Genomic DNA, 26233 nt, shown 5'->3' on the forward strand with positions numbered 1-26233 from the left:
CCTGGCGCAGTGGTAAGGACTGTGGCCTTATTAGTGGGAGGCCACGGGTTCAATTCCTGGCAGAGGTTTGGAGTTTTATAATTACTAAATTTCTGGTCTGGTCTGGTGGGCGAAGAAAAACCTGCATGCCTGAGAGTTCTCCATAATGTTGCAACGGTCTGTGAAGTCTGTCAATCCACACTGGGCCAGCGTGGCAGACTATGGCTTAACCCTTTCTCATTCTGAGAGAAGATCCGTGCTCAGTAGTGAGCTGGGCAGCGAGGGGTTAATTATGATGTTGATGACACGGCAGAGTTTGTTGTGGTCTCTTTACAGACCTGGGCGCGTTTGGAACCATCGTAGATTTAGTTTTAAGTTTTCGTTATAAATCACCACTATATTTTACAAATCCAACAACTGACAATCAAAAAGAGTAATTTATTACTTACTAGCTGACCCGGCGAACTTCGTACCTCCAAAAAAAAAAATTATTAAAAAAAAAATTAAAAGTTTAAAGTATTTAAAAAAATTAGACTGTTAGCAGTCTAAAATTTTTCTCTCCGTAAAGAACCATCATCGTACTTCAAGGAATATTATAAAAAAAGAATTAGCGAACTCGGTTCAGCTGTTCTCGAGATTTGCAATCAGCAACACATTCAGCGATTCATCTAAATATATATAAAACGAAAAGGTGACTGACTGACTGACTGATCTATCAACGCATAGCTCAAACTACTGGACGGATCGGGCTGAAATTTGGCATGCAGATAACTATTATGATGTAGACATCCGCTAAGAAAGGATTTTTGAAAATTCATCCCCTAAGGGGAGAAAATAGGGGTTTGGAATTAATTGTGTAGTCCACGAATTAATTGTGTAGGATGAAGTCGCGGGCATAAGCTAGTTTTTATATACATATAGAAAAAAACCGGCCAAGTGCGAGTCAGGCTCGCGCAATGAGGGTTTCCGTACTACAGTCGTATTTTTTCGACATTTTGCACGATAATTCAAAAACTATGATGCATAAAAATAAATAAAAATCTGTTTTAGAATTTACAGGTGAAGACCTTTCACATGATACCCCACTTGATATAGTTATCTCACTTCGAAAGTTGAAAATACCAATTATTAGTTCATGACCACAATTTAATTTTTTTTGTGTGATCTAACCCTAAATTCACGGTTTTCAGATTTTTCCCCAAACGTCAGCTATAAGATCTACCTACCTTCCAAATTTCATGATTCTAGGTCAACGGGAAGTACCCTGTAGGTTTCTTGACCGACAGGCGGACAGACAGACAGACAGACAGACAAGAAAGTGATCCTATAAGGGTTCCGTTTTTCCTTTTGAGGTACGGAACCCTAAAAAGAAGATTTAGAATAAATTATTTGAATTTTGAATTTTGACGAATCGGAATCCTAATAGGTACATTTCAAGCATTGGTCAAGTAACGATGACATAGTGATTTTCGTAGATCCTAATCGCTAACACTAGCTCGGACTTCCGTTCGCCTAATTGCTCTCCTGATCGATAATATCTCGATATGCAGCGAGAAAGTTTAGAATTCCTCACTGAAATACCTACTGAACCCATTTTTGTGTTTTTTTAGAGCATCACCATTGTAATATGTACGAATTGTCAGTTTAAACGTAGCATGTTCATATTAGCTGTAACATAAAAATGCAACTCAATATATCGAAGTAGGTTGCCTGCACATCGGATTGAAAGAGAGGTGATGCAAAATTATGTAGGTTAAGTAGTTAGGCAATAAGATTAAAACAATAGTATGTAAGATTTCATTATTGGTATTGTTAGCGCATAAGAAGAGTAGATCATAAGCCGGCTCTCAATAAACATCTTTCACCGTTGCCGCATTTAATTATTACCATACGGCCACAACATATCTCACCATCTCAATTTGCATGGCATACCTAGGCGATCTTTACAATGTCACAGAAACGATTTTCTTCAGATTATTTCTAGAGGAACCACCAGTGCGTTGCTGCCGGCCTTTCAAGAATTTGTTGGTCGGCCCCTTGAATAACCCCATGTTGTATTGTAATCTAATGGACACCGACGAAGGGAGTTGATTCCACATGTAAGTGGAAAAAAGGATCTGGCACAGCGGGCGGTCTAAGTGTCGACAGCTTAACCGATTTTGATGAACTTTAGTACAGAGTTAGCTAACATCCCGGGGAAGGAAATAGGCTACTTTTTATCCTGGAAAATAAAAGAGTTCCCACGGGATTTTTAAAAACCTAAATCCACACGGACGAACTCGCGGGTATCATCTAGTAATTGCATATAAGTATTGATTTTCTTATTTATCACCTTGAGGAGTTTGGACTTCATTTTAAAAAGGAGAGGAATTCTGTGAATTTGACTGATTAATCATAATTAGCGTCAATCGTTAGCCATTGCATAATGTTAAGAATAGTGCAGTGAAAGTTAACATTACCGTTGATGGGATGCTGACGAGGTGGCAATGCTTTGATGTACCCGACTGGCGACTAGCTACTGGGGAAATCTATTAAGGCGAGTCACCGAGGCTAAGCGGAAAAAACTGGTTTGCTTGATCAAATGTTTTAGGTATTTACTATCAAATAATGGCCTTGCTAAAAATATACAATATACCTAAAGACATTGTCTAAAGAATGTGCTACTTTGATACACAATAGGAAGTACTTCACTCGATCAAATAAAATCTTGAAATAAGCCGAAATAAAAGTCTAAAACGAATTATTTAATACTTAAATTTCTGACTTGGCAAATAATTTTTATATGGAAATATTTGGCTTTAAGTACTACAGAGAACCTGCCAAATTTTGGTTTTCAACAGGACTTCTATAATTTATTAAATTCAAATTTAACGTTTGAAACACATAATTTGAACGTTGCCAAGCGGTTTACTTCAAAGCCGCGATGCCCGCCTCGGTGACTCGCCTTAACAATCTTCAATATATAAGGGACCAAAAGCTTAATTTACTATCCGCTGAAACAGACAAATCTGTATAGAGCAACTTGCAGTATACGATATGCACCGCCCGCCCTCCCACTGTTAAACATGTAGGAAAAGCCAGCCACGAGCAATACGCAGCACCACACAAATCCCCCAAAACATACTCGACGCACGTTTCGCTCCGACACCGAAGCATCCTCAGGACCTGGACTGTAGACCTTCATCATCAAGATCAACCCATTGTCGGCTTACTACAGAGCACGGATCACGTCTCAGACTGAAAAGGGTTCACCACGGATTAGAGAAAATTACCATAGTCTACCTCGGTGGCCGAGTGGGGATTGGCAGTCTTCACACACCTTCGAGAACATTATGGAGAACTCTCAGGCGTGCAGGTTTCCTCACGATGTTTCATTCACCGATAAAGCTAAAGATACTTATTTGTTTAAAACGCACAAAACTTCTAAAAGTTAGAAGATCATTAACTTTCCTCCTGAATAGGAGGCTTGCGCCTTACCAAATAGTCTATCACGTGATCACAGGTTATCCATGGTTTGACGACTTCCCTGGCGAATTGTTAAGCGCTGTGGTCTTGTTAATGGGAGCTCCCAGGATCGATTCCTGGCAGGGGGTTGGAATTTTATAATTTCTAAATTTCTGGTCTGGTCTGGTGGTAGGCTTCGGCCGCGGCTAGTTACCACCCTACCGGCAAAGCTGTGCCGCCAAGCGATTAAGCGTTCCGGTACAATGCCGTGTAGAAACCAAAAGAGGTATGGGTTTAATAAAAACTGCCATACCCCTTCCAGGTTAGCCCGCTATCATCTTAGACTGCATCATCACTTACCATCAGGTGAGATTGCAGACAAGGGCTAACTTGTATCTGAATAAAATAAAAAAACTTCTAACCACCAACTTCCCAGCTCTAGTCAGACGGCTACTATGAATTTCTTATAAAAAAAACAATTAACTTTTTTGCCGCATCGCCAGTTCTCAATGACGCAGATTATTATATTTTATCGATGCGTCAATCAATATAATAAGTAAGTAATTGTTATCAGAGACATCTTAATTGGCCGTCCGGCCCGTCCGTCGGTCTGTCACGCCGGAATTTGTTGAGCAATCGAAATTATTACCGACAAATAGACGATTGAAAACTTAAGAAATCATTACAGGTTTATTTTTTTCATGTCTAAGTTGAAATTCTTCGACATTTTCAAGAGCTTTTGAAAAAAGTTCATGTTCGCTGGTACGTAAAATTTGCAATTTTTATGAAAAACTTGTCAAACCTAATTTTAGGGAACCGTGAAACGTAAAAAAATGATTGCCTGCTTCATTAATTAACTAGTTATTTTAATGCGCAGCGAGGTGAGGGTTCTCGCTCGCGCGCTCTTTAGCGTCTTAGCTCGGGTTAGTGACCTTGCTCGCATGAACTAAGCGAGAGATCGTTTAAAGGATATCTTAAGTAAGGAAGCAAGTGTTACATTAGGTAAAACATATTTTAGGTAGGTAATTAATAGATAAAAGTTTCAGAAAATTAGAAGATCTCAGGTATAATCGAAACGGAAGTACCTAATACGTACTAATAATTTGCGATTTTTGATAATGAAAGGTTTCAGATTTCGTACAAAAAGGTAGCTAATTCTTTTATATAAATAACATTAAACTGAAATGACAGGTCTAAATTAATTTGCTATCTCTTTCATAAAGTTCCCTGTGGAAAAGGAGAGGATTATAGATTTAGACTCAGTTTAGGTTAGAGATTGTGTACAACAGAATTAGGCACACTGTCGGTTGTCATTATTATATATTCTTCTCGGCACTCCGAACCAGTGGTAAATTAAAACTACCTGACTATTCAAAGTCAAAGTCAAATGATTTATTCAAAATAGGTAATAAATTACTCGTATTGATGGTCTGGTATGGTGTTAGATTTGTAAGATATAGTGGTGATAATTATTACGCAAACTTAAAACTAAAGCTATTCATAAATACTTGTAAAAAGTTTACATGAATAAAAAAACATTATGTTCTATTCTATTCTATTCTATATTTTATCACTGCAATTGCACTACTTAACGCGTAATTTCGCGGTCAAAGTTACGTAACTTTATTATTATAACTGAAACCGTAATTTGCGTGAACGTGAACTATAACATCCGGTTCCGGATAACCGCTAATTCTGAATCAGATTGTATTTACACCTTTTTTGAGGTTTTTTCGCGTGACTGCAATCTCTTCTAAGGGAGATCGCCCACGGTGACGTTTTGCAGCGACGACGAGATGCTCGTAGCAATACAGACCCTAAAACCAGCCAAGTGCGTGGCGGGCCACGCGCAGTGTAGGGTTCCGTAGTCACAATTATTATAGCTGACATAGGATAGTGCTTTTATTTTATTTATGAATATTGAGGATATTTTGAATTCCATGGTTTTCACGGTTCACTTCTACAAACAGGCCCACAAAGGACGATGGTTAATATGCAACTCATAATATCTACGTACAATAATTATTAAGCTCGAAAAACAGATATAACTCCTTAACCTGTGAACCCTGCTTAGCCATGATAGTTTTCCTTAAAATTGATTATATGTATGTACATATTACTGCTTATATTCATCCCCACTTTATATGTAGGGGAGCTACCCTAAAATAATATTCATCACAATTTAATTTTACCACTTTGTCGGCGTGACTTATTAATCCATGCCAAATTACAGATTTCTAGCACTAATAGTCTCCGAGATTAACCGAGGACGGACGGACGGACATGGCGAAACTATAAGGGTTCCTTGTTTACTACGGAACCCTAAAAAGGTCGCGATACAGTAGCGATGCACTGCGCCGTGCACATTTGCCCGCGATTCTTTCGCAGAAATTACTCTATTTTTATGTTTAAAAATTGAAAAAAATTGTCGTTTACGGATTGTGACGTCATTATTCAGTACAGCGTGATGTTGATGTTAAAAATAAATATGAATTCTAGCCCCATAAACTACAGCTATACAAAAAATCACATTATTTTATTACTACTTACAGTTCAAGATCCTATTATTATTTCTTTGCCGCCGCGTTAAATACGACCCATCAAAAATTGTCATTTTCAGCAAATAAGGGACCCAGGTCAAAAACGTGCTAACCCTAAACGTCCCAAACTCAAATCAGTGAAACTGCATAACAATATAAAACCAAGCATTCTGTCAGTGTTGCCTTTTTGTAAAAGTCATTTTTATGTGAATTACGCTAAACTCTGGCGTAACTTGCTTTCTTTAATAAAAACCATAAAACGTGACACTTCTTTGCGGTCGACACCATAAACAACCGGAGTTTTATGGGGTTTACATTTTTTTTGTCAAGATTGCATCGTCAACTTGGTACCTAATAGACATCTGTAAAGTTTAGCGAAGCGAAGATTCTCAACAGACGTTTGGGACTGGAAAATGGTAACAGACTAAAAGCCTAAAACAAATGAACGCAACGCAGGTTTCTGGAAACGCAGGCATTGGCTGGAATTCAACTTCCTTGCTAATAGGTTGAGCTACGTCAGTGAACTTGGTTCTCCTGCGGATCTCCTGATTTCGGATCTTATCCTTGAGGGAAACTTTTAACATAGCCCTCTCCATATCTCGCTGAGCGACTTTGAATTTGTGAACAAGGGCCGTTTGTCAGTGTCCACATTTCAGCACCATAGGTGAGGACGGGAAGAACACGCTGGTGAAAGACTTTCGTCTTCAGGCACTGAGGAAATGACGATGAGAAGACTTGACTCAGTTTCCCACAGTGCTCATATAGCACAGTACAATTTTACTGGCCATTGTGAACTTGCTATTTTGGCAAAGGCCGCCGCGAGGAAGTGTGCGAAGAGATTTTCTTCGCATCTAATGATGGTCAGAGTACTTCAGAGTGGTCAACAAGATTGGTGCTATGCGTGATAACTTCCAGAAGACATATTGGATATTTCTCGCAACAAGTTCAAAGTTTTCATAAAACGTAAGCTTTCCTATTACAATGTTAAACAAAGGATTATTTAAATGATAAGAACGCTTGGGAATGAGTTGCTTAACGGCTTTGTGATAGTTCTAATAAGTTTAAGTGATTTTGTAAAGTGGTGATAATAAAAATAATACCCGGCTGAGTTCGTTATTCGCTCTTCTCAAACCTGGGCGCGTTTGGAATCCTCGTAGCTTTAGTTTCAAGTTCGCGTAAAAATTATTACCAATATAATTATTATCATCTTACAATTAATGCAACAACCGACCATCTAAAAGTGTAATTTATTACCTACTAGCGTATGCTCGCGACTTCGTCCGCGTGGACTACACAAATTTCAAATCCCTATTTCACCCCCTTAGGGGTTGAATTTTCAAAAATCCTTTCTTAGCCTACGCCTACGTCATAATAGCTATCTCCATGCCAAATTTCAGCCCGATCTGTCCAGTAGTTTGAGCTGTGAGTTGAAAGATCAGTCAGTCAGGCAGTCAGTCGGTCAGTCAGTCAGTCACCTTTTCCTTTTATAGATTTAGAAGATTTTGAATAAAACATTAGATTTTGTTTTTTTTGTTTTTGGTGTGTTCTGCAAGTTAAATAAAGGGTGAAGTGAAGAAAGGATTTATGCGCGAGCGCATTATGCCACAGTGACACTCGTTACGCGGATAACGTAACGAGATATAAATTATTCATGTCATGCCCGCAATTACTCAATTACCCATTTAACGAGCATTACTAAAACTTCGGACTTGAGTATGTATTTTTACACGACTGCCCATAAAAATAATGTAATGTTTTCAGGGTTCGCGTATGTATGTATGTTAGTTTTTTAAATGTCTAAACAGATTTGGATGTACTTCGGCATTCGTTAGATGCCCCAACTAGACATTTTTGAAAAATTTCAATATGGGTCATGTTTTTATTTTTATTTTTTAAATTATAATGAGACTTAATTAATACTAAGTAGATGATATTATCCGAGACACGTCATATTTTTTGTTTTTTTTTTTAAATATCATTGGAACCATTTGTTTAACAGAGGACAAAAAGGTGCAAAGCTATAATCGGTTAACCGAAAAGGTACGCGAATGTATCTCGTGAACCGTGATAGGAAGAGAGTTGCAATTTTTACATTTATTGTCTATTTTTATTACCACTATTACAACAAATAATGCCTGCCTGCCATACTCGGGTCACGTACTCGGGTATTTTGCACGATAAATCAAAAACCAGTATGCATAAAAATTGGTTTTAGAATGTGCAAGTAAAGCCCTTTCATAATATGATACCCCATTTGAAATAATTATGTTACTTTGAAAATTGAAACATATTTAATTTTTATTTGTGATTTAACCACAAATTCACGGTTTTCGGTTTTTTTTTTCTTTACTTGCACTGTAAGACCTACCTACGTCAACGAGAAGTACCCTATAGGTTTTCTTTACATACCTACACGACAGACGGATAGACAGACAACAAAGTGGTCCTATAAGGGTTCCTTTTTTCCATTTGAGGTACGGAACCCTAAAAAGTGTTATTTCTTGTATGATGGTACGGAACCCTTCTTGTGCGAGCCCGACTCGCACTTGACCGAATTTAAATGTTAATAAAACTGTCCTTCCGGCGTTAAATAAAAAAAAAATATGTACACCGATGTAATACCGATTACCGACATAATATTAAAAAATTGAAAAATCGATAGAAGTCCATACTTCCAGTAGGCTCATTGGTCACAGTAAATATTTCACTTCGGAAAGTGAAACCCACACGATGACAGCAGCATATTAGTTTTGACGTTGTTATAGTACCTATCTAGACACTCGCTACTTCCCTACATTATATTACATCGATGCTATAGTCGAATTTTTAATTAAACAACATTTTTTAACGTTTCCAGTGCTACCAGATTTTTATGAAAAACTAGCTGCCCCGGCGAACTTCTTACCTCCTAACAGTCGATTCTTATTCAGGAATTTTTTAAATTTCTCCGTAAGAACCATCCTAGTACTTCAAGGAATATTATGAAATAAGAATAAGCGTAATCGGTTCAGCTGTTCTCGAGATTTGCGATCAGCAACACATTCAGCGATTCATTTTTATATAATAAGACTACAACGCACATAACTCCGAAAGTTAGAGGTGCGTGCCCGGAATCGAACCCCCGACCTCCGACTAGAAGGCGGACGTCCTAACTACTAGGCTATCAGCTTACTAAACGTAGCTCACTAATACAACAAAGTCGCGAAGCGTGAAGTCGCGTGCGCTGCGTGGTTCCGTATGTGTAAAATTATTATGAATATTAATTATAGTGATTGCGACTGATTGTGGGTTCATCGCAGGCGTGTGAGTTACACGTGTTGCTTCCTATTTATTTAGAGTTTGTGCAGAATCGTGTTAATTGGGTTGATGCCTATGTCAAAAATAAATTATTTCTTAGGAATTATCAAAATGCCAAAATTCTTAAAATCCACGTTCGCTGTTAGTTTTAAGTTTGCTTGTTGTTATTGATCTAACTAAAAAAGCACGTCAAGTTACGTCAAATTTTATGATGCCACATGGAAAAGATTTTGTGATAGTCATTATCATAATCGTCAATCACCGGCTTACTACTGAGCACGGGGCTCCTCTCAGAATGGGTTGGTTGAAAAGGGTCGTGAATAGATAATAAACTCCATTTTGGAGATGTTAAGCGTTAAAAAACGAGAAAGTAGCCAATCAAAGACCGTATCCAGTCCGTGTTGGGCGATTTTTTCATAGTTCAACTTCAGGCCATGCGGTGCCTGTCTGCGAAAGATAGTAAGTATTTGGGGTTTAGTAAACGGCGGTTACAGAGATCGTCAATAAAAACTAGAAAGAAAGTCGGACCTAAAACATTGCCTTGTGGTACACCGTAGAAAATTGGTAACTCATCACTTGTACTCAATACTCATCCATTATGACGAATAAAATGTTTTTTTTTTATTACAGAATGTGGAGTACCACTACGGAGACATACAAGGCAGCCTCGGGAGAGATCAGTGGGTCAACTTCGCATCATAAAAGGACGAGAGTCGAAGAGAGGTGCTTGGCCGTGGCAGGTAAAAAAACCGTTTTCTATACAGCGTTTGATAAATCGTATAACATCACAAATGAGGTAAATATTAAGTTTTCGACCGAAAAATTATTTTTTTGAAAAATTAATTATCCCCAATCTTACAAATCTAACAATTCTGACCATCAATAAGAGTAAAATGTTCCCCATTTTCAATAAATGATTTGACTTTGACTTTGAAAGTTCTTCAGATTATAGTCTGCTACGTTAGTATTTGAATATTTTGTTGTGATCTTCCAGGTATCCCTTCAACTGCTGCATCCAAACTACGGCCTGATTGGTCACTGGTGCGGCGGAGTCCTCATACACCCTCAATGGCTTTTGACCACCGCGCATTGCATACATAAGTAATGTATTTTTCAATTTTGTCAATTATTTTTCACATTGTCAGATATATCACTTTAATATATTGGAAAATCTAAACACATTTTATACGTTCACTTTTCACAATTAAAGATTCTCTTCCAAACACCTTCATTTAAAACAGACAGAACTAAGATAATCATAAACAAGATTGGCAGCATAATCGGATGAATATTATCGTTTGAGAAAAAGACTCTTTTATTCATTGAATACGCTTACTTCTTGGATTAAAATCTGAACAAGTTTTTTATCAGTACTCTTATTATAAATACGAAAGTGTGTTTGTTTGTTGGTTTGTTCTTCAATCAAGTCGCAACGGAGTAACAGATTGACGTGATTTTTTGCATGAGTACTATAGTTAAAAACCAGGAGAGTGACATAAGCTATTCTTTATCTCAGAAAATCAAAGGAAGCCACGGGTTTTTTAAAAACCTTAATCCACGCGAACGAAGTCGCAGTCATCGGCTAGTTCTTTATAAAAAATAAATATATTTAGTGGTCCCAAATCTAGAACTACGTGGGTGGACTAGAACTAGGTAGATTAAGTAGAAATAGGTTACCGATAAAATTTGCTGGAAAGATGTTAAATAAAGAGAGTACCTATACAATATACTTGTTTTAACAAAGCAATATAACATTTCAGTGAGCTCTTCAACCTACCAGTACCAGCTCTATGGACAGCAGTGCTGGGAGAGTGGGATCGGGCTGAACAGCGTGGTGCCTATGTACCAATAGAGAGGATAGTACTGCATCATCGCTTCCACAATTACCAGCATGACATAGGTAATTATAACTCACTTGTGCCTCTCAACTAAGATATACCATTCAATGTTCTCAGCGTACATTCAAAAATCCTTTATGAGTTTAATATTTTATCGTATTTTATATTTTGTGTCTTTTTTGTACCTTTATTTGTATTTTAATTTATCATTAATCATCTATTTGGTGTAAGTGGCACTGCCGCGGCGTTCTAACTAGATATAAATAAATAAATAATAATAATAATAATAGGGGTCATTTAGTTAAACGTAGATACCCTTCTTGAATCTTCTGGCAACTTTAGGTCACTAGCTTCGGATGGAAATTCGTCACTTGTTGTGCCCCTTGTTATGGATAAATTACTTTTGACTTTTTTTTAATAAATAACTTTTACGAAAACCGAACCCCAAATACCAAAGTCAACGATTTTAACTTCATAAATGTCGTATATAGATACTTCCCATAGCACCTATTGAACTTTATTTTACTGAACTACTTATTTACCACTGTACTATTTATTAATGAATTTCCAAAAATTATTGCAAAGTTTTCTTAATGCTACGTTATATAAATAAAAATTCCGTGAATTTCTTGTTTTTTAATCCACCGGTTGTCTGACAGTATCAGTGTTAGAATTTAGTAAAGTAAAATCAACTGTCCATCTGGTTTATAAAATTTTTGATCGTATGACGCGATACAATGTTATTTAATTCTGATCCATTCATAATTCCAGCTCTGATGAAGATGATAAGATCCGCTGACGTCAGTCCCGGCAGCCGTATCCGAGCTATTTGCTTGCCTCCATACGAACCACCTATCATCCACAACACAGAGAGAAGCACTTCATTCTACAGGAGACCTGAAAGCGAAATAAAAAGAAAAGCAAGACCACCCAGACCTAACCCCAATACCGCAGCAAAATATTTAGAAAAGCTCAATAATCTAACCAAAAACGTTTTCTCAGGGAAAGGGAATAAAAACCATAAAAACACAAGATACAATGTAAGAGTTTCTAACGACAACAGACCGACAGAAAGAAAGAACGATGAAGAATCGAGTAGGGAAGATAATGAAAAGAAAAATAGAGATGCTGTATATGATAGCGCTTCATTAGATAGCGTAGTCAAACTTATCAAAACTAAAGTTACTAAAGACAAATCTAAACATGAAAGTAATAATTATAAAAGAAGTGATAAAAAACTGATGTTTGGTGAAGAAATAGATCCATTTATAGATTACAATAATGGTATAGACTTCAAAGATGAATGTTATGCGACTGGATGGGGAAGGGAACAAACGAATGGTACTTTGACTGATGTTTTGTTGGAAGCAGAAGTTCCAGTGCTGCCTTTGCAACTTTGCAGAGATAGATATTCGTTGACTTTGCCGTTGAATGATGGACATCTTTGCGCGGGGAGTACAGATGGCAGTACAGGTGCCTGTGTGGTAAGTATTACATGAACATTCGGGTATTAAAAAGTAGATATTTATTTGTATCATAAAGTTTATATATTATATAATAATGTGGGCCCAAGAAGTTTCAGAATTATATCCTTACCAAGGAAAACATAAGAACGATGATTTTTCATTAGACGATAATTGAAATTATAATATAATTAAAATCCAATTGAATAAAAACAAACTAAAGGTACTTTACGGCAACAAAACAATGTATAAAAACAAGAAGAAAAACAAATTATGCTGGGGCGTAAAGCCGCAGGCCTTATACTAAAGGAAACTTTTAAAGGCAACCCAAAGGTTAGTAAAATTTAACAAAGAAATTATGAAAAACATACATTATTGTACAATTGTACATATGAAAGTGATATAGTTGGCGATAAACTAATGTTACTTTGGTTCGGCAAACAATTAATCAAATAGAATAAAATAGAAATATTCTTTATTCAAATAAACTTCTGCAAGTACTTTTGAACCGTAAAATGCACCTACCACGGCTGATGGCACTAGATCAAAATGTCTTTCCTACCGAGAAAAACAAGCAAGAAACTCGGCGGAAAATCGGCTCTAACTCTAGTAAAGAAATTTATTTAAGTACTCATACATTTTAGTGCCTAATGGGTACAGTTTTTTCAGTTAAAACAATTGAAAGTAAAAGAACTTATTATTAAGTTATTATGTTCCATTACGTGATTTGATTCCCAGAAATTTTTAAATCGACAGGTAGGTATCTATTAAAAGTTAAAACACTGATTGCCACATCTGTAACTTTCGAATTAAGACATTTTAAATGCAATAATTAAACAAATCATTATTTCTTATCTGTGATCGTATATTTGTAATATTAGGATGAACAGCAGTCTAGATTATTCCTTAAGTAGTTTAAAGGTAGATGCACATTCGACCACTCTGTGCGCACTTTTGTTATAACTGGCTATATATGGCTGGCTTATACCCGCTACTTTATCCACATGGACTTTTTTTTTTTTTTTTATTTATTTATTATCAAATAAAAATACATACAAATAAAAGCTTAAACTAAAAACACCGAAAAAACCACAGAGGTTTGTCCTCGGTGCCTATCTGCAACGAAGATACCTATTAACTCATTACTTAAAAGAAATAATCTACAGTAGGTATATAACGCGAAGAATCACGTAAGTATGTAACATAATATTATAATCGTGAGTAGGTTTATTAAATTTATTAGGTGAATAGGATTAGCACTAATATAAATAATTATATAATCTACATAGACACAAAAGACTCAGCCATCTAACTTTGCTAAAAAATATTCTTTTAATTTATACTTAATGTTTTTAATATCTATTTTTTTAATCAGCGTTGGAGGTAGTTCATTTATGAATCGCGGAACCAAGTACGCGGTGGTTCGCTCGCCGTAAGTATTGTTAGCGCGCGTAGTGTGCAGGCGGTTAGCCGTCATCACACGCGTCTGTACAGGATGTTCTATTTTTCGGAGTATCTTCTCGTTGAAGAACTCCTCCTTTAGTAATGAGCATTTAAACTGTTCCTGAACGGGTAATGTTTTACAATGTTTAAATAGCCCTAGTTCATTGCCGTCGTATTTCGATTTAATGGAACTAGAGACAATAGTTTTTAAAATTCTTAACTGTAACTTATATATATTATTGAGGTAAGTTTTATAAGTTCGACCGTAGCTACTGAGACCATATTGTACGTAGGTTAGAGCAAACGAGTTATATAGCATTAATTTGGTTTTAAATGGAATCCGTCGATTCAAGACAATTATATTAGCGAGAAATTGCCTTAGTTTATTACATACATAATCTATGTGCAAACCCCAGTTGAATTTACAGTCAATGGTGAGACCGAGATAGGTATAGCGGTCGACTAGCTCAATCGAAGGGCAATTACAACAGTTCAGATTATCACTGTGTAGACAGACATGATCGTGAGCTATAATTTTTTTAAAGAGGAGATATTTTAGATAGGCTGATTTGATGTGAATTAATTTGGTTTTTTTGACATTAAGAACTAAACCCGCATCGTGACACCACATGGTCAGGGTGTTGAAATCCGTCTGCAATGCATCACAGATCTTATCAGGATCCCGGTCAGCGAAAAGGATTACACAACACACAAACACAACTACACAAACTTCAAACCCTTATTTTACCCCTTTGAGGGTTGAATTTTCCAAAATTATTTGTTTGCGTCTACGTTATGATAGCTACCTGCAGGCCTAATTGCAACCCGATCCGTCCAGTAGTTTGAGCTGTGCGTTGATAGATCAGTCAGTTAGTCATTTAGCTTTTATATATTTAGGCTAGCTGATGGTAGGTTTTTTAAAAGCTCTAGGGAACTCCTTGATTTTCCGGGATTAAAGTAGCCTGTGTCACTCTCCAGTCTTTAAATGGCTACCTATAATATAAATTCACCATCAACAGTTCCTAAAAACCCATAAGCTTAGGAGTGCAGTACGTTCCGTATTCCGCATCAGTATTGAAGAGTTGGGACTTGGAGTACAATAAAGGTGTCTATGTTTGTCATCTACAATATTATTTCACAATCAACAGTACCTGAATACCTATGCCTTAGGAGTACCCTAGCTGCATCATCAGGTTTGAAGAGTTAGGACATTGAGTTCAATCATGAAGTCACTGCTTTCAAAACAAATTATTCAAAATATCTTAAATGTACAGTATTGGGTATTTGACTACATTCAAAATAAATTATTTCTCAGTGATTATTAAATAGAGGGTCTCCCAAAATACGTAAAATCCACGTCCTTTGTTTAGTTTTAAGTGTAATAACCATTTTCAATTATCGATTAAACTAAAAAAGTACGTCATTCTTATCTGACGTCAGTATTTCATAGAATATCGCATATTAAGTGCGCGTTTTGACGTTTGATAAAAAGTCACTGATTTGACTAGTTGTCAAATGCCGTATTGGACCGGTTACAGTTTTAATTATAAGTAAAGATTCCATCAGAAAATTCGTTACATGCGGCACCTTCGCTGCGGACAAATGGGTGTTCACCTTTAAATTCATAAGATCACGATCTCTTAAGTGTCAATTAAATGTTACTCAGTATTTGATTGTGCCAATAAGAGTGATGGATGATAAGGAACGGCTACGTAATACAGAATGTAACCGAAAGTGATGTTCCGTTCGTGATAGCAACTGACAACTGTAGAAACTGACATGGGAACGTTTATAAAATACCGGGCAAAGTGCAAGTTTTTCTTCGAAGTGTTTCGAAATAAAAATACTTTTTTCTCCCGAAAAGACGTTTGTCTGTTTGTCTGTCTGTTATCTTTTCACGCCTTCTTTATTCCTGGGTTTCTTTATACACGGCTAATCCGTTTTTTTTAAATAGATATAGCGAGCAAACGAGCAGGCGGGTCACCTGATGTTAAGTGACTACCGCCGCCCATGAACATTTGCAGCACCAGAGGAACCGCCGATGCATTGCCGGCCTTTTAGGAATTTATTGGTCCGCCCCTTGAATAACCCAATGTTGTAATCTAGTGGGAACACCGCCGATGGAAGTTGGTTCCACAGTTTGCATGTACATGGAAAGAAGGATCTGGCACAGCGGACGGTCGAAGTGCACCAGACACCCAGGTGGTGAGGGTGAAATTCCTTACGGTGGCGCGCGGTGCGGTTGTAGAAAAATGAGGGTGGAATGAGGTCAAAAAGCTCTTCAGAGCACTGCCCATTAAAAAGGCGATAGAACACGCATAGATAGCTAACGTCTCTGCGGTGCTCCAGGCTTTCTAACGAGCCGGTTAGGTTAGCCGTTTAACCGATTCTAACGAAATTTGGTACAGAGATAGCTAGTACATCCCGTAGATGTATATTCTTTATTATTTATTCTTAAATCTTCATTCTTCTCTATTCTTTAATCTTTTCTTATTTTTAACCGACTTCAAAAAAAGGAGGAGGTTCTCAATTCGTCGGAATCTTTTTTTTTTTTTTTTTTTTTTTTTTATGTATGTTCCCCGATTACTCAAAAACGCCTGGACCGATTTTGAAAATTGTTTTTTTGTTTGAAAGGGTATACTTCAAAGTTGGTCCCATTTCAATTTGGTGAAGATCTGATGAACATCTTCGAAGATAGATACTGGAACTCCTCAACGGATAAGAGTAAATTGCTCGCGATCAGTGTAATAGCTTAGTAAACAGTAGATTTTTAACCAGTCATAGCATAATTTCATGGGGCCACTAAAAATTGTGAAATAAAAATTTTTTACAAAAAAAATAAAAACCGACTTCGTTACATAAACACTAAAAATTGAAAAATAATTTAATTTATTCTATATATAATATCTAGACGATTCGCGCAGCTAAAGCTAATTGGCACCGGCACCAAAAAGTATTATTAGGGAACTATATTAACTCTTGTATACATAATATATTCGGTAATAAATTAAATTATTTTTCAATTTTTAGTGTTTATGTAACGAAGTCGGTTTTTATTTTTTTTGTAAAAAAAATTTTTATTTGTTAATTTCAGGGTGACAGCGGTGGTCCCCTTCAGTGCAGGACCGGCGGTCGCTGGGAGTTGCGAGGGTTAACGTCCTTCGGGTCCGGCTGCGCGAGGATGGGTGTCCCGGATGTGTACACCAATGTGGCGCATTACGTCTCGTGGATCTACGCTCATATTTACGCTAGCTGAGACATTTGGTTTCATAGGAAAATGATAATGAATGATTCTAAGCTTATTTTGTGGTTAACTACATAATAGGGCCGATTCTCTTGTACACAATGTCTAAACTAAACTAAATTACGCTGAGGCAATTCCCCTTTTTTGGTACAGTTTTGCGCCACAGACACGCATTCGGGTTTATGCCAGATTAATTTTTACTGTGTTATTAATTTTTGTGTTTTGTATAACTGTAAACTGTGCGCTATCGTCCCAAATAAATAGTACATTATTGCAAAGGCCGGGAAATAAGCAATTGCAGGTCGAGCATGAGCTTCACTAAATACGAGACAGGCAATTGCCAGTTCCCGCCGAGGCATATAATTATAGTGCTTTTCTCAAAAGAATGCAGGGAATGCATAATGTAGATGGCTTTTTAGTTTTAGCAATCTCATTAAAATACGCCAAAAATACTGTTTCGGAGAAAATGTTCACTTTTTTCTCGTTTTTCCAACTCATAAAATTTTCAAATAGGTACTTTCATCTATTTTTCTTTTGACTTCGCTGGAAGCAGGTTTTCCATTGCCAATTTGGCTTCTGATCTTAAATCTGGTGGAGTACAATCAATCTCCATTTCACTCTCTGAACCGTTGGAACTCATTTTAATTATTATTAAATTTATATTTATTAAGTAGGTATGTCTAAAATCAAATCAAGTTAATTTAAAAAAGTTGACATGAATTATTGAATTTGAATTTTTGAGTTAAAAAATAACCTCTCATATTAAAAAAATCTCTCTTAATTTATCAGAGCAATTTAAATATTATCTACTATTCTTGTCACATTCTTGTATATTATTATTTTTCTTGCATACTGTTTTTATATAAAATTTTCTTTTAACTTTAAGTATACAACTTCTGTGTAGGAACACCATTAGTTAGTATTTATGTTTTGATTACCATTTGGTGTAAATATTATTTCTAGTCTGTTATGTTACTTGCAATACTCGTAAGTAGGTAGGTACAGTACGCGGCAGAAAGTAATGTACATCGACCTTTAGAAGGAGATAGCAGATCTGTAGAGCATTGTCTCTGTCGTTGAGACCGATAAAACGTCATATAGATATGTATGAGTGACAGAGACAACGCTCTACAAAGCCGAAATGTCATTCTAATGGCCGATGTACAATACTTTCTGTCGCGTACTGTACTGAGTGTTGCGATCGCGCAGCTCAAAGTCTACCTTGGTTAAGATTAAAATAATTTTAATTAGGGGAAAACTGTACATTATAAAATAAAACAAATAATTTATTGTCTAAAATATCCTTTTATTTACAATACACCTTCAGTCTAGATATTTACAGGGCTTAAAATTAAATCTTACTAAGTACGTAGGTTATAATTATTTAAAAGTAATATCACATTGATTATTATATTAGGGAATACTTGAAATACTATAATACCTTGTAATTAATAATTATGTTAAATAAACATTACAAATTATCCCAAAAAATACGGCAATACAAAAAGCACACGGCAGGAATCACACAAAATGCGTGCATTTCAGGCTTAAGTTACTTATCGATTTAAGGCTGATGTACGCCGGAGTAAGCAACTACATGCGACAATACGGCATGCTACAAATGGCAATACTAATAATTGCTGCTGTCTATTTTATGCCGAGACAACATCGTGCTGTAGAATAGGAACATTCGATATGACAGTCTGCCGATGATTCTTGTTGCATTTTAAATTATTACATAACATGCCCTGTGGCATGCCTCAATGTCGCACTGACTTGCGCTGGCGTTAAAAATTTTGCTATCGAAAAATAAATAATGCTCGTATTAGAGGGCACAGATAACATATTATTACTTAAGTTACAGTTAGATACATTCAAAGTTCTTATAATAATAGATGGAACTATTGAATAAAATTAGGAAAATTTATAGTAAAAGTTTTCCATGAATGTTATGTCGCAACAGAGTTACCCCTGTTGCGACATAGAGGTGTTTTTGCCGGTTTATGCGATGACAGTAGTATGTGGGTAACTGTACTAGAAATTCCAAGTCAGTTGGCCCAGTTATTGTCATCATGTAAATCAAATATTAGCTTTAGTGTTTGAGCGGTGTGGTGGCCGTAAATGTCAGTGACGATGTTCAGTTTGATGTACAAATGGTCAGTGAAATATGTACTACGAATGTACTTACAGATTTTCAAAAAACAGGAAAACATCTTACTTTTAATTGAGCAAGTTCAGATTAGAATTTTCAGATTACATAAAACCACGAAATTAAAATTACAGGCAAGCATGAAACGTAGGATATTCATTGTTACGTCTAAAATTCTATTATTAACATAATAATAAATAATACCTAGACATTATTGGTAAATTACTTATTAATATCTGGTAACTCAGTTGATTAAAATCATTAATATAGGTAATATCATGCATATGAACCATATTTTCTTAGCAAATGTTTTAAGTCGACTGCAATAACTTCTAAAAGTAATTATTTAAAAATAAATAATTTATATAAAATAAACATTTATGATTTTGATGTAAAAAACCTAATCATCTCTATCTTGGTATCATGGCAATTATTATTGTTGCATAACTGAATTAATCATAAATCATAATATTATGCTTGCTAAAACTAGAATTTAGGCAAAAGCAGAAGAGACTGACAATTCAAAAGGAATGCGAATTTTTCATATCAATGAGATCAACGTCTTTATCTCTCGGATCATGATACACTGAAGGGAGCTATAGTTTGCTGTTCTTGAACAAACTGCGTGTCAGTGTAGTCAAATTGATTTATCGGTCAAAACAAAATATTAATTAATCTCATTGGAATGGCTAGAAATTTAATTAAAATGTTAAAACTTTCTGTGTGCAGCTGTGTTTTGACCATCCAGATTCCAGATAATGGAAAGAGGCGTAAAAGGTCTGAAATTTTCATTTCATATGTAAATAAACAATTATTTTATCGTTAACAACTGCGATTTTCATTCCGAATAAATATTAAAAATTTACATGAATTCAGTGTGATTTATTCGCTAAAAATTAATCATTTATATCATACAAAAATACGCATTTTAAATATTCCACTACATCCAGTGAAATTCTTGATCCGAGTCTTTGTCCACAATAGCTAGCTAGCAGTCTCGCGACATTTCCTAGCGAAGCTGATCGCTCAAAATCTTTGTTTAATCTATACTAATTTTATTAACGGATAAAATTTGTTTCTTTGTATGTAGGAGCTAATCTCTGGAACTAATGATCCGATTCTGAATTTTTTTCACTGATAGATAGCTATCCTCGAATGTTTTATGCTATAAACTATATAACGTAGGCAAATTCCTAAGTAAAACTAAAAGTATTGTTATACAAATGCTCACGAAATTTTTACTGTTCGAACCAGAAAAACTGCCACGCAATCCTTTCCTCGCGAGGCTGCTCGCTTGGTTTGTAGCTGGCTTATTTTAGAAGTCTTACAATAAATTGATTTATCGGATGTATCTGTCTATATCATTATTCAACAATAAATCTGATGTACCATCGCCATCCTCTTCCGTGATAGCTAGTAAAGATACCGCTTCTTTGGCCAACTCTTGTTCATCAAAGCCGTCGTTGTCTGACATGTTCAGCACGACGCTGTTCCTTCTCTCGCTGGTCCTTCTCTTCTCAACGCTCTTCTTTCTTGTTTTTTGTTCTTGGTGGACGAGTTTGTACCTAGAAATAAATGAAAAACATTTATTTATCAAAAGTATACGCCATCAAAATGATCATTGATGGGCAAGGTGCCCAAAATACTGGCGCTATGTTCCCTCAGGATTTCGAGGCATAGCCATTTGGCTAAATAAATGCAATGGAAAAGAGCGAGACAAGTTGGATGAGCCCTATGACTTACTGTTAAACATTCAGGAGTTCCCGATGTCTTCCACCCACCTTAAACAAGATCTACGGTTCTGTATTCATTGCATTGTCTTCAGAGTAACATAAGTTTGTAATGTTTTAAATTGGTTTTAATATTGTAACTATCAGAAGAGAGTGAAAAGTTATTGGCTGTTTTACGCTGAAGCAACAATATGTGGCAATGCGGCATGCAAAGGGAACATTTATTTTGCGACCTTACGCGGGATGTGGCAGTTTGGTTTATGCCAAGACAATATCGTGCTGTAGAATTCAAATTACGGTAAAACAGTCTCCGATGATTTTTACGACGTTTTAAATTACTATGCCATGTGGTATGCCGCGATGTCGCATTATGTTCTTCTGGTAAATGAAGCTTTAAATTGCTATAAAATTACAGGCGAAACTTATACAAAGCTAGTAAATTAGTTTTCAAGATACCTTGGTCTCCAGATACGGTGGAACCCTTGGATGCCGAGGATCATGCCGATGACGAAGAGAAGTACGGCAACCGTGATGAGTAGAGGTGGAGCGAGAACTAGACGCAACCATAGCAAGTTGATGACTTCAGAAGGTGCCTCTTTGCAGTACTGTGAAATTTAAAATAGAATAGATAGAAAACTTCGTTTTTAAGAGCGGTGATAGCCTAGTGCCGGCCTCCTTTTCAGTCGGGGGTTCAATCCCAGGCAGGTACCTCTAAACTTTACGTTACGTGCGTTTTAAGCAATTAATATAATCTTCTTTAACGGTGAAGGAAAAACATCGTGGGAGAACGGAAACCTGCAGACCTGCCTTCTCCGTATGTTCTCCAAGGGGTGTGCAGTCTGTCAATCTGAAGTTGTCCAGCTTGGTGTACTAAAGCCAAACCATTCTCATTCTGAGAGGAGACCCATGCTCAGTAGTGGGCTGGCAATGGCTTAATCATGATGATAATGACATAGTTTCATAGAATCAGCATAACACACCTCATATCCTTTAATTCTTCATAGTTCGTATCTAATATTCAGGGTACATGATATAGAATGATGTCATCGTCAGATTCAGGTACATTATGATCACCTTCAATAAGTCTACCAGTGAAAGGTAACTTACCAATGAAAACCACAAAATAGGCACGACTTTGTTTTTAAAAGGCTTCGTGATGGGATTCCCCGAGGACGTCCGGACTGCGATGTTTATTTGTATGTTACTAGTCACCGCCAGGTTTACGCCGCTTACCTGAAAGGACAAACACATATTATGAGATAAAACGTAAGGTTTCATTTCAAAACAAATCGTAATTTTAAAAAAAACACAACTGCCTTAAAGTTCTTAAATTTGAAAATGGTGTCATACAGCTGCCACATTGTTATTAAAAAAATATTATAGCCAGTCTCACTCGGGATGATGTAAGGATTATAACGATACCACATACATTCATATGTGTTTAGACGTTTAGAAGTTATGGCGGGATAAAAAGACTCATATTACATGAACCCTGAAAACAATGTCCCTTTTTTTGGTCAAAAAAACCTTTACCAATAAGATTTTCATCGTACAGAAATTGACATTATAACTAAACGCCTTATAATTATTATAAAAACGTCTTCAGCCCAATTTGTAAATAGGTACTATATAGTGAGAGTTGAGACGAGAATAGTTAAGGTTGTTTTACGCCGGAGCGGCAACATGCGACAATGCGGCATGCTACAGTGCCGTGCTATGTCAAGGAGACTGACAACCCGTCCGGTGTCCTTTTTTCAAAGGGCGAAATTACTCGGGCACACTGCGACTAATCACGTGAATTGAATTCAGTTACCTGAGATTTACAATGGCCCAGCTGATGCCCGGGACTTCGTCCGCATGGATAAAGTTTTTAAAAACCCATGGAACTCTATGATTTTTGGGACTAAGTAGCCTATGTCACTCCCCAGGTCTTTAAAAATCACGTCGATCCGTTGCTCCGATGCGCAAGGAGATTGACGGACAAGCCAACATATCAATAAACCAACAAAAAAAACACATTTTTGCATTTATAATATGGGTAATGATATCACCCACAATAATTTCAACGCTGAAATAATCTATTCTAAATAAAAGCCGATGCCCTATAAGTCCACGAAGTGGTAAGTAGCGTTGTTATTTTCCTATTGCTTAGGTACAAAATAGACAAATACTAAGAACAGGCTTAATCCCTCGCCGTTATTCTGCGGTTATGAGAATTAATACAAGTATACCTTAAGCGGTATGTTTTGCCTTCACGTTTTTTATGATTTTATATGTTTAATATGATTAAATTGGTTCGTTGGTGTAGAAGTTAGCACGTTCGACAGCGAATGACAAAGTCCTGATGGATTTTTTTCTAAATGATTAAGTATCTTGTGAGTTTTCTATAAACAAACTCTTAATATTAAATTATCCTGGAGTTAGGAAGATGGTGGTGTTTTGACTTACTTGATAGATGGATAAAAAATATCTTTTTCTATATTCAGATACAAGTTAGCCCTCGATTGCAATCTCACCTGGTGGTAAGTGATGATGCAGTCTAAGATGGAAGCGGGCTAACCTGGAAGGGGTGTGACAGTTTTTTTTTATTAAACCCACACCCCTTTGGTTTCTACACGGCATCGTACTGGAACGCTAAATCGCTTGGTGGCACGGCTTTGCCGGTAGGGTGGTAACTAGGGTATTATGAGGGTACCGAACGGGCGTGAGCCGACTTTTATGCTAAGCAACTGCATAAGCTTGGCGATTGGGGGTGTCCGGCTATTTTAGGCGTCTGTGCCCATGGATTACCAAATCATGTCGCATAGTCTGATTCGTGAATGATTCGAGTGACAAATTCCAAAGATAATTCACAAGGTTAATGTTACTATTACTACTTTTACTTGTACTAGAGCGACGTGTGTCCTAGTTGTGACAACGCAAATCAATCGATTGCGATTGTTAAGCAACGTTGACTCAAGTCGGTAACTGGATGGGTCACTGACTTCGGAGGCCTTTTCGTTTCCTCCGTGCCTCGAAGATCACGTTATTATCACTAACATCTGATAAGAACTATAATACCTGAATCGAAATCTCGTTCTCTTAGTGAGTTGTATGCGGAAGGATCTAGGAACCCCACCGTATTGCTATCCCAAGAGAACTCCTGCCATTATGTGATTAATGGAAAGGAGTCACGCCCCTCAGCAATGAGGAATAAGTTATAACAATCGACACATCTACCGATTGCACACCGCGAATCGCGCGCACAATAAGCAAGCCTCTAACGGATCTCGGCACAAAACCGAGTTATACACGCGGAGTTCAGAAAACTTGGATCAGATCAGCTACCCTGGATCTTACCAGTGCATCTGAGGTCCGGTAAGTGACTACATTCGTGACCCTGACCGTCCACTAGCTTTTATTCTATAAATAATGTTACTATATTGGGTAACTTACCGGCTCCACATCCAGAGTAGATCTGTGCTTGATAGGATCCGGCGAGAAGCCTCTGTAGTGCCCCTGGTTCACGGGGTCCACGTCCAAGAAGTGAGGCTTCGACAGCGTGATGGGGAAACCTAGAGAAATAAAGAAATAAAGAATTAATGTTATTGCCATAGACAGAAAATAAGACAGAAATGTAGCATTTTTTGAAAACGCAAAAGCAAGCTGATCTTTATCATCATCATGATCAACCCATCGCCGGTACTACCGAGCTTTTAGAGTTTTGGCTATAGTCAATATGGATTGGCAGCCTTTGCACACTTTTGAGAACATTAGATATGGAGAACTTTCAGGCATGCAGGGCATGATGTTTTTCTTAAAAAATGTTAGGTATGAATTGTACACATTTCGTACACTGTAGATTGTTTGGAAAGTTATACATCTCGGACAGCATTACAACTGTCCAGAAAAGTACTTGTATGGAATTTCATTTCTGGACAGTAGGTATTACAAATCTGTCCAGAAAAGTAAGTTTCATTTCATACTTAGTGACTCGATGGGGAAAAAACCAATGGATTCCCAACGAGTCACAGTGTCACACGATTGGGTGTGACTCGTATGATCACCAAACCACCTTATCCCTAGGTAAATCTAAATATATAAAAGAGAAATATACCACTCACTCACTGACTGACTGACTGACTGACTGACTGACTGACTAATCACGAAATCTCACAAACTATACAGCCTACAAACTTGAAATTTGAAAGGTAGGTTATTTCTAGGACGAAGGTGTCAGTTAAGTCAATTTGGGAAATTCCCTCCTTCATGATAGTAAAATAGGGGGAAGATGTTTTTATAGAAGAGTTTTAACTATTGTTATTTTTACCTGAAATTTGAAATGTAGGCTATTTCTAGGGGGTAGGTATCAGATAAGAAAGGATCTAACTAAATTCCCCCCTAAGGGAGTAAAATGGGGGTGGAAGGGTTATATGAAAATCCTATGTTTTTGAAGTTAGAGATATGAAAATTGGCATTTAGGTATTCTGGGTTCCGTGTCTTAAGGTGAGACTGAGTGAGTAGGTAGGTGAGGCCTTTTGCAGCGGGAAAATTTCAGATGTCATGAGAAACTAGAAATTTTACGCGGACGAAGTCGCGGGCATCTGCTAGTTCATAATAAGGTCAGCTGTAGCACACAAAGTTGCGAGTAAAATCCCGTGTAACAAAAACGTGAACATAATATTACGACTATTTGCAAAATAATTGCAACACAACTAATGATTTATTGATAGAATAGTTTTATCATTTTTACATAATTGTAATATTTCTAGAATTGTTCATTTAAATTATTATTATTACAATATAAATAAGTTTAAGGTAAGCAAGCTATTTATTTCCTCTTATAAACCCACGTTATAAAGAATTAACTAGGTAATTTTAAAAGGGGTTTAGGCATTATTAAAGTAATGCCCACCATTTCTAAGTTCTTGGCTAAGTAAGTAAACTTAGCAATTTTTTTTAAAGAATATAGCCATGTTAAATGACTAATATTCCCCTTTCCTCTCCAACTAAGCGTCAGGCTTGTGCTAGGAGTAGGTACGACAATAGTGCAACGGGCGGGGTTTGAACCGTCGACCTTTCGGTTTTCAGTCCACTCCTTTACCGGTTGAGCTATTGAGGCTCGAC

At 36.7% G+C, this 26233-nt stretch overlaps 2 protein-coding genes across 4 annotated transcripts in view; one reads left to right on the forward strand and one right to left on the reverse strand.

The window, feature by feature from the left end:
• Positions 1–18108, forward strand: part of LOC117986003 (chymotrypsin-like elastase family member 2A) — a 28861-nt gene extending 10753 nt beyond the window's left edge. The window contains exons 2-6 of the mRNA XM_034972806.2: positions 9891–10000; positions 10255–10361; positions 11021–11160; positions 11870–12582; positions 17099–18108. Coding sequence (XP_034828697.1) covers positions 9891–10000; positions 10255–10361; positions 11021–11160; positions 11870–12582; positions 17099–17260 — 1232 coding nt within the window. The 3' untranslated portion in view covers positions 17261–18108. The remainder of the gene's footprint in view (positions 1–9890; positions 10001–10254; positions 10362–11020; positions 11161–11869; positions 12583–17098) is intronic.
• A 1617-nt stretch (positions 18109–19725) lies between these two features.
• LOC117985879 (scavenger receptor class B member 1-like) overlaps positions 19726–26233 on the reverse strand; it is a 72288-nt gene continuing 65780 nt past the window's right edge. For 2 of the 3 annotated variants that reach the window (XM_034972684.2, XM_034972685.2), the window contains exons 10-13: positions 24563–24681; positions 22235–22360; positions 21584–21732; positions 19726–20962 (exon numbers count right to left, since the gene is read on the reverse strand). In XM_034972684.2, coding sequence (XP_034828575.1) covers positions 20737–20962; positions 21584–21732; positions 22235–22360; positions 24563–24681 — 620 coding nt within the window. In that variant the 3' untranslated portion in view covers positions 19726–20736. Of the gene's footprint in view, positions 20963–21559; positions 21733–22234; positions 22361–24562; positions 24682–26233 lie in introns of all 3 variants that reach the window. The other variant, XM_069501398.1, reaches the window with a different exon arrangement.

Source organism: Maniola hyperantus, chromosome 10 (genome assembly GCF_902806685.2).
Source record: "Maniola hyperantus chromosome 10, iAphHyp1.2, whole genome shotgun sequence".
Lineage (NCBI taxonomy): Eukaryota > Metazoa > Arthropoda > Insecta > Lepidoptera > Nymphalidae > Maniola > Maniola hyperantus.